Source organism: Salmo salar, unplaced genomic scaffold (genome assembly GCF_905237065.1).
Source record: "Salmo salar unplaced genomic scaffold, Ssal_v3.1, whole genome shotgun sequence".
Classification (NCBI taxonomy): Eukaryota; Metazoa; Chordata; class Actinopteri; order Salmoniformes; family Salmonidae; genus Salmo; species Salmo salar.
This window is the reverse complement of record NW_025547446.1, coordinates 160,001-168,545: the sequence shown is the minus strand read 5'-3', so window position 1 is coordinate 168,545 and position 8,545 is coordinate 160,001. Positions and strand designations below refer to the sequence as shown.

Here is an 8,545-nt window from a genome sequence, read left to right as displayed (position 1 = left end):
GGGGATGAGGTTGGAGGAGGAGGAGAGGGGGGATGAGGTTGGAGGAGGAGGAGAGGGGGGATGAGGTCGGAGGAGGAGGAGAGGGATGAGGAGGAGGAGGAGGAGGAGAGGGGGATGAGGTTGGAGGAGGAGGAGAGGGATGAGGTCGGAGGAGGAGGAGGAGGAGAGGGGGATGAGGAGGAGGCGGAGGAGAGGGGGATGAAGTCGGAGGATGAGAGGGGAATGAGGTCGGAGGAGGAGAGAGGGATGAGGAGGAGGAGAGGGGGATGAGGTCGGAGGAGGAGAGAGGGATGAGGAGGAGGAGAGGGGGATGAGGTCGGAGGAGGAGAGAGGGATGAGGTCGGAAGAGGAGAGAGGGATGAGGTCGGAGGAGGAGAGAGGGATGAGGAGGAGGAGGAGGAGAGGGGGATGAAGTCGGAGGATGAGAGGGGAATGAGGTCGGAGGAGGAGAGAGGGATGAGGAGGAGGAGCGGGGGATGAGGTCGGAGGAAGAGGAGAGGGGGATGAGGTCGGAGGAGGAGGAGAGGAGGATGAGGTCGGAGGAGGAGAGAGGGATGAGGTCGGAGGAGGAGAGGGGGATGAGGTCGGAGGAAGAGGAGAGGAGGATGAGGTCGGAGGAGGAGAGAGGGATGAGGTCGGAGGAGAGGGATGAGGTCGGAGGAGGAGAGGGGGTGAGGTCGGAGGAGGAGGAGAGGAGGATGAGGTCGGAGGAGGAGAGAAGGATGAGGTCGGAGGAGGAGAGGGGGATGAGGTCGGAGGAAGAGGAGAGGGGGGATGAGGTCGGAGGAGGAGGAGAGGAGGATGAGGTCGGAGGAGGAGAGAGGGATGAGGTCGGAGGAGGAGAGGGGGATGAGGTCGGAGGAGGAGAGAAGGATGAGGTCGGAAGAGGAGGAGAGAGGGATGAGGTCGGAGGAGGAGAGAGGGGGATGAGGAGAGAGGGATGAGGTCAGAGGAGGAGAGGGGGAGGGGGATGAGGTCGGAGGAGGAGGAGAGGAGGATGAGGTCGGAGGAGGAGAGGGGGATGAGGTCGGAGGAGAGAGGGATGAGGTCGGAGGAGGAGAGGGGGATGAGGTCGGAGGAGGAGAGGGGGATGAGGTCGGAGGAGGAGAGAGGGATGAGGTTGAGGAGGAGAGAAGGATGAGGTCGGAGGAGGAGGAGGAGAGGAGGATGAGGTCGGAGGAGGAGAGAGGGATGAGGTCGGAGGAGGAGAGGGGGATGAGGTCGGAGGAGGAGAGGGGGATGAGGTCGGAGGAGGAGAGAGGGATGAGATCGGAGGAGGAGAGGGGGATGAGGTCGGAGGAGGAGAGGGGGATGAGTTCGGGGAGGATGAGAGGGGGATGAGGTCGGAGGAGGAGAGGGGGATGAAGTCGGAGGAGGAGAGAGGGATGAAATCGGAGGAGAGAGGGGGATGAGGCCTGAGGAGGAGAGGGGGATGAGGTCAGAGGAGGAGAGAGGGATGAGGTCGGAGGAGGAGAGAGGGATGAGATCGGAGGAGGAGAGGGGGATGAGGTCGGAGGAGGAGAGAGGGGGATGAGGTCAGAGGAGGAGAGGGGGATGAGGTTGGAGGAGGAGGAGAGGGATGAGATCGGAGGAGGAGAGGGGGATGAGGTCAGAGGAGGAGGATGAGAGGGGGATGAGGCCTGAGGAGGAGAGACGGATGGACGGGTTTCCTTCCAGGGAGAGACAGGAACAGGAGGTGGAACCTTTCATCCCAGGGTACAGGGGGGAGGGGGACGTTTTACGAGGGAGGACACTTTGTACAGCCGCACTTCACCACCTTCTCCACTTCCTGTACGAAGGAGGAGCCGTCGGTGCAGTGGAAGGTGTATTTCCTACGTTTGGAACGTAAAGGGCTGCAGCAGCCGCTCCCGCCCCTCCCTTCAGCCCCCTCCGGACAGGAGCCGCGGCACTCTAGACGAGAGATCTTCTCCTGGGTTTCACACGCCGAATAGCCCCTCTGGAGCTGGTAGACATCTCGGAGCCGTTCCCCTCGACAGACCACCTCTACAGGGGAAGAGAGAGAGAGAGAGAGAGAGAGGAAGGGATTAGAGAGGGAGAGAGAGAGGAAGGGATTAGAGAGGTAGAGAGAGGGGAAGGGATTAGAGAGGGAGAGAGAGAGGAAGGGCTTGGAGAGAGAGAGAGAGAGGAAGGGATTAGAGAGAGGGAGAGAGTCTTAGAGAGAGAGAGAGGAAGGGATTAGAGAGGGAGAGAGAAGAAGGGATTAGAGAGGGAGAGAGAGAGAGAAGGGATTAGAGAGGGAGAGAGAGGGGAAGGGATTAGAGAGGGAGAGAGAGAGGAAGGGCTTGGAGAGAGAGAGAGGAAGGGCTTGGAGAGAGAGAGAGGAAGGGCTTGGAGAGAGAGAGAGAGAGAGGGAGGGATTAGAGAGGGAGAGAGAGAGAGGAAGGGATTAGAGAGGGAGAGAGAGAAGAAGGGATTAGAGAGGGAGAGAGAGAAGAAGGGGATTAGAGAGGGAGAGAGAGAAGAAGGGGATTAGAGAGAGAGAGATTGAAGAAGGGGATTAGAGAGAGAGAGAGAAGAGGGGCTCAGAGGGGGAGGGGGGGTAGTTAGAGGAATAGATGACAGAGAGGGAGAGAAATGAGAGGTGTGGATTGATGGAGGGAGGAAGGAACAAGGAAGGAAGAGTGTGAAAGGAGAGAGCAGAGGATGCGAGTTGGTAAAACACTGACTGAGGTTGAAACAAGCAGACAGGTGAGGTTGGTAAAACACTGAGGTTGAAACAAGCAGACAGGTGAGGTTGGTAAAACACTGAGGTTGAAACAAGCAGACAGGTGAGGTTGGTAAAACACTGACAGGTTGAAACAAGCAGACAGGTGAGGTTGGTAAAACACTGAGGTTGAAACAAGCAGACAGGTGAGGTTGGTAAAACACTGAGTTTGAAACAAGCAGACAGGTGAGGTTGGTAAAACACTGAGGTTGAAACCAGCAGACAGGTGAGGTTGGTAAAACACTGACAGGTTGAAACAAGCAGACAGGTGAGGTTGGTAAAACACTGAGGTTGAAACAAGCAGACAGGTGAGGTTGGTAAAACACTGAGTTTGAAACAAGCTGACAGGTGAGGTTGGTAAAACACTGAGGTTGAAACAAGCAGACAGGTGAGGTTGGTAAAACACTGAGGTTGAAACAAGCAGACAGGTGAGGTTGGTAAAACACTGACAGGTTGAAACAAGCTGACAGGTGAGGTTGGTAAAACACTGAGGTTGAAACAAGCAGACAGGTGAGGTTGGTAAAACACTGAGGTTGAAACCAGCAGACAGGTGAGGTTGGTAAAACACTGAGGTTGAAACAAGCTGACAGGTGAGGTTGGTAAAACACTGACAGGTTGAAACAAGCAGACAGGTGAGGTTGGTAAAACACTGAGGTTGAAACAAGCAGACAGGTGAGGTTGGTAAAACACTGAGGTTGAAACCAGCAGACAGGTGAGGTTGGTAAAACACTGAGGTTGAAACAAGCTGACAGGTGAGGTTGGTAAAACACTGACAGGTTGAAACAAGCTGACAGGTGAGGTTGGTAAAACACTGACAGGTTGAAACAAGCAGACAGGTGAGGTTGGTAAAACACTGACAGGTTGAAACAAGCAGACAGGTGAGGTTGGTAAAACACTTGACTGAGGTTGAAACAAGCAGACAGGTGAGGTTGGTAAAACACTGACAGGTTGAAACCAGCAGACAGGTGAGATTGGTAAAACACTGACAGGTTGAAACAAGCAGACAGGTGAGGTTGGTAAAACACTGACAGGTTGAAACAAGCAGACAGGTGAGGTTGGTAAAACACTGAGGTTGAAACAAGCAGACAGGTGAGGTTGGTAAAACACTGACAGGTTGAAACAAGCAGACAGGTGAGGTTGGTAAAACACTGAGGTTGAAACAAGCTGACAGGTGAGGTTGGTAAAACACTGAGGTTGAAACAAGCAGACAGGTGAGGTTGGTAAAACACTGACAGGTTGAAACAAGCAGACAGGTGAGGTTGGTAAAACACTGACAGGTTGAAACAAGCAGACAGGTGAGGTTGGTAAAACACTGAGGTTGAAACATGCTGACAGGTGAGGTTGGTAAAACACTGACAGGTTGAAACAAGCAGACAGGTGAGGTTGGTAAAACACTGAGGTTGAAACAAGCTGACAGGTGAGGTTGGTAAAACACTGAGGTTGAAACAAGCAGACAGGTGAGGTTGGTAAAACACTGAGGTTGAAACAAGCAGACAGGTGAGGTGGGAAAACACTGAGGTTGAAACAAGCAGACAGGTGAGGTTGGTAAAACACTGAGGTTGAAACAAGCAGACAGGTGAGGTTGGTAAAACACTGAGGTTGAAACAAGCAGACAGGTGAGGTTGGTAAAACACTGAGGTTGAAACAAGCAGACAGGTGAGGTTGGTAAAACACTGACAGGTTGAAACCAGCAGACAGGTGAGGTTGGTAAAACACTGAGGTTGAAACAAGCAGACAGGTGAGGTTGGTAAAACACTGAGGTTGAAACAAGCTGACAGGTGAGGTTGGTAAAACACTGACAGGTTGAAACAAGCTGACAGGTGAGGTTGGTAAAACACTGAGGTTGAAACAAGCTGACAGGTGAGGTTGGTAAAACACTGAGGTTGAAACAAGCAGACAGGTGAGGTTGGTAAAACACTGAGGTTGAAACAAGCAGACAGGTGAGGTTGGTAAAACACTGAGGTTGAAACAAGCAGACAGGTGAGGTTGGTAAAACACTGAGGTTGAAACAAGCAGACAGGTGAGGTTGGTAAAACACTGACTGAGGTTGAAACAAGCTGACAGGTGAGGTTGGTGAAACACTGAGGTTGAAACAAGCAGACAGGTGAGGTTGGTAAAACACTGAGGTTGAAACAAGCTGACAGGTGAGGTTGGTAAAAGACTGACAGGTTGAAACAAGCTGACAGGTGAGGTTGGTAAAACACTGAGGTTGAAACAAGCAGACAGGTGAGGTTGGTAAAACACTGACAGGTTGAAACAAGCAGACAGGTGAGGTTGGTAAAACACTTGACTGAGGTTGAAACAAGCAGACAGGTGAGGTTGGTAAAACACTGACAGGTTGAAACCAGCAGACAGGTGAGATTGGTAAAACACTGACAGGTTGAAACAAGCAGACAGGTGAGGTTGGTAAAACACTGACAGGTTGAAACAAGCAGACAGGTGAGGTTGGTAAAACACTGAGGTTGAAACAAGCTGACAGGTGAGGTTGGTAAAACACTGACAGGTTGAAACAAGCAGACAGGTGAGGTTGGTAAAACACTGAGGTTGAAACAAGCTGACAGGTGAGGTTGGTAAAACACTGACAGGTTGAAACAAGCAGACAGGTGAGGTTGGTAAAACACTGAGGTTGAAACAAGCTGACAGGTGAGGTTGGTAAAACACTGAGGTTGAAACAAGCAGACAGGTGAGGTTGGTAAAACACTGAGGTTGAAACAAGCAGACAGGTGAGGTTGGTAAAACACTGAGGTTGAAACAAGCAGACAGGTGAGGTTGGTAAAACACTGAGGTTGAAACAAGCAGACAGGTGAGGTTGGTAAAACACTGAAGGTTGAAACCAGCAGACAGGTGAGGTTGGTAAAACACTGAGGTTGAAACAAGCAGACAGGTGAGGTTGGTAAAACACTGAGGTTGAAACAAGCTGACAGGTGAGGTTGGTAAAACACTGACAGGTTGAAACAAGCTGACAGGTGAGGTTGGTAAAACACTGAGGTTGAAACAAGCTGACAGGTGAGGTTGGTAAAACACTGAGGTTGAAACAAGCAGACAGGTGAGGTTGGTAAAACACTGAGGTTGAAACAAGCAGACAGGTGAGGTTGGTAAAACACTGAGGTTGAAACAAGCAGACAGGTGAGGTTGGTAAAACACTGAGGTTGAAACAAGCAGACAGGTGAGGTTGGTAAAACACTGACTGAGGTTGAAACAAGCTGACAGGTGAGGTTGGTGAAACACTGAGGTTGAAACAAGCAGACAGGTGAGGTTGGTAAAACACTGAGGTTGAAACAAGCTGACAGGTGAGGTTGGTAAAACACTGACAGGTTGAAACAAGCTGACAGGTGAGGTTGGTAAAACACTGAGGTTGAAACAAGCTGACAGGTGAGGTTGGTAAAACACTGAGGTTGAAACCAGCAGACAGGTGAGGTTGGTAAAACACTGAGGTTGAAACAAGCAGACAGGTGAGGTTGGTAAAACACTGAGGTTGAAACCAGCAGACAGGTGAGGTTGGTAAAACACTGACTGAGGTTGAAACAAGCTGACAGGTGAGGTTGGTAAAACACTGACAGGTTGAAACAAGCTGACAGGTGAGGTTGGTAAAACACTGAGGTTGAAACAAGCTGACAGGTGAGGTTGGTAAAACACTGAGGTTGAAACAAGCAGACAGGTGAGGTTGGTAAAACACTGAGGTTGAAACAAGCAGACAGGTGAGGTTGGTAAAACACTGAGGTTGAAACAAGCAGACAGGTGAGGTTGGTAAAACACTGAGGTTGAAACAAGCAGACAGGTGAGGTTGGTAAAACACTGACTGAGGTTGAAACAAGCTGACAGGTGAGGTTGGTGAAACACTGAGGTTGAAACAAGCAGACAGGTGAGGTTGGTAAAACACTGAGGTTGAAACAAGCTGACAGGTGAGGTTGGTAAAACACTGACAGGTTGAAACAAGCTGACAGGTGAGGTTGGTAAAACACTGAGGTTGAAACAAGCTGACAGGTGAGGTTGGTAAAACACTGAGGTTGAAACCAGCAGACAGGTGAGGTTGGTAAAACACTGAGGTTGAAACAAGCAGACAGGTGAGGTTGGTAAAACACTGAGGTTGAAACCAGCAGACAGGTGAGGTTGGTAAAACACTGACAGGTTGAAACAAGCAGACAGGTGAGGTTGGTAAAACACTGAGGTTGAAACAAGCAGACAGGTGAGGTTGGTAAAACACTGACAGGTTGAAACAAGCAGACAGGTGAGGTTGGTAAAACACTGAGGTTGAAACAAGCTGATGTGGAACGGGAAGCGTGGTCTCCAACGTGATTGGCTGTGGAGGAGGATGGGTTAAGGAGAGGGGTGGGGCAGAAAGGGCTGACCTCTGACCCTGAGAATCTCACCTGGGTGACCCCTCTGCTGGGAGGCGGAGGATCAGAGGAGGCTGGAGCAGACAGACAGCATAAAGTTTAGAGCAGACAGACAGCATAAAGTTTAGAGCAGACAGACAGCATAAAGTTTAGAGCAGACAGACAGCATAAAGTTTAGAGCAGACAGACAGCATAAAGTTTAGAGCAGACAGACAGCATAAAGTTTAGAGCAGACAGACAGCATAAAGTTTAGAGCAGACAGACAGCATAAAGTTTAGAGCAGACAGACAGCATAAAGTTTAGAGCAGACAGACAGCATAAAGTTTAGAGCAGACACCTCTGTCGCAGGCGTCCCCCGTGTATCCTGGGTTACATTGACAGTAGGCCTTGCCCAGGCCAGACAGCCTACATTTCCCATGTTTACACCTGGTCAGCTGACACGGGTCCAGCACTTCCTGGTCTGCCTCGTCACACAGCACCCCTAGGAAGCCAGGCTGGCAGCGACAGGAGTAGGAGTAGGAATTGATAGGAAGACATGAACCATGGATACACCTGGGGGAGGAGGGAGAGGAAGGAGAGAGGAGGGGGAGGAGGGAGAGGGGAGGAGGGAGAGAGAGAGGGGAGAGAGGGGGAGGGAGAGGATGGAGAGAGAGAGGGGGAGAGGAGGGGGAGGAGGGAGAGGAAGGAGAGAGAGAGAGGGGAGGAGGGAGAGAAGGGGGAGGGAGAGAGAAGGGGGAGGTGGGGGGGGAGGGAGAGGATGGAGAGAGAGAGAGAGATGGAGAGAAGAGGGGGAGGGAGAGAGTTGGAGAGAGAGAGATGGAGAGAGGAGGGAGAGGAGGGAGAGAGATGGAGAGAGGAGGGAGAGGATGGAGAAAGAGAGAGAGGGGGAGGAGGGGGAGGGAGAGGATGGAGAGAGGAGGGAGAGGAGGGAGAGAGATGGAGAGAGGAGGGGGAGGAGGGAGAGGATGGAGAGAGATGGAGAGAGGAGGGGAGGAGAGAGAGGGAGACAATTTAAATTGATCGAAATCCCACATACAACCAACCAGCAGCTGGTCAGCCATCCCTCCCCTCACTCCATCCCTCTCCCTCCCCTCCCCTCCCCATCCCTCCTCCCATCCCCTCCCTCCCTCCCTCCCCTCACTCCATCCCTCTCCCCTCCCCTCCTCCCTCACCCATCCCTCTCCCCTCACCATCCCTCCCCCTCCTCACCCCTCCCTCCCTCCCCTCCCTCCCCTCTCCCTCCCCTCACCCATCCCCACCTCCTCCCTCCCCTCCCCCTCCCCTCACCCATCCCTCTCCCCTCCCCTCCCTCACCCATCCCTCTCCACCCCCCTCCCTCCCCTCACCCATCCCTCTTCACCCTCCCTCTCCCCCTCCCCCTCCCTCTCCCCATCCCTCTCCCCCTCCCTCCCCTCCCCATCTCTCTCCACCTCACCATCCCTCCCCCTCCCTCCCCCATTCCTCTCACCCTCCCCTCCCCTCT

The 8,545-nt window shown here is 52.4% G+C and overlaps 1 protein-coding gene across 1 annotated transcript in view; it reads right to left on the bottom strand.

Moving 5' to 3' along the window:
• Positions 1-1,569: 1,569 nt before the first annotated feature.
• LOC106595776 (slit homolog 2 protein) overlaps positions 1,570-8,545 on the bottom strand; it is a gene marked incomplete at its 5' end in the record, with an annotated part of 138,378 nt that continues 131,402 nt past the window's right edge. Inside the window, 2 exon segments of the mRNA XM_045711249.1 lie at positions 1,570-2,004; positions 7,400-7,614. Of these exon segments, the coding sequence (XP_045567205.1) occupies positions 1,739-2,004; positions 7,400-7,614 (481 nt within the window).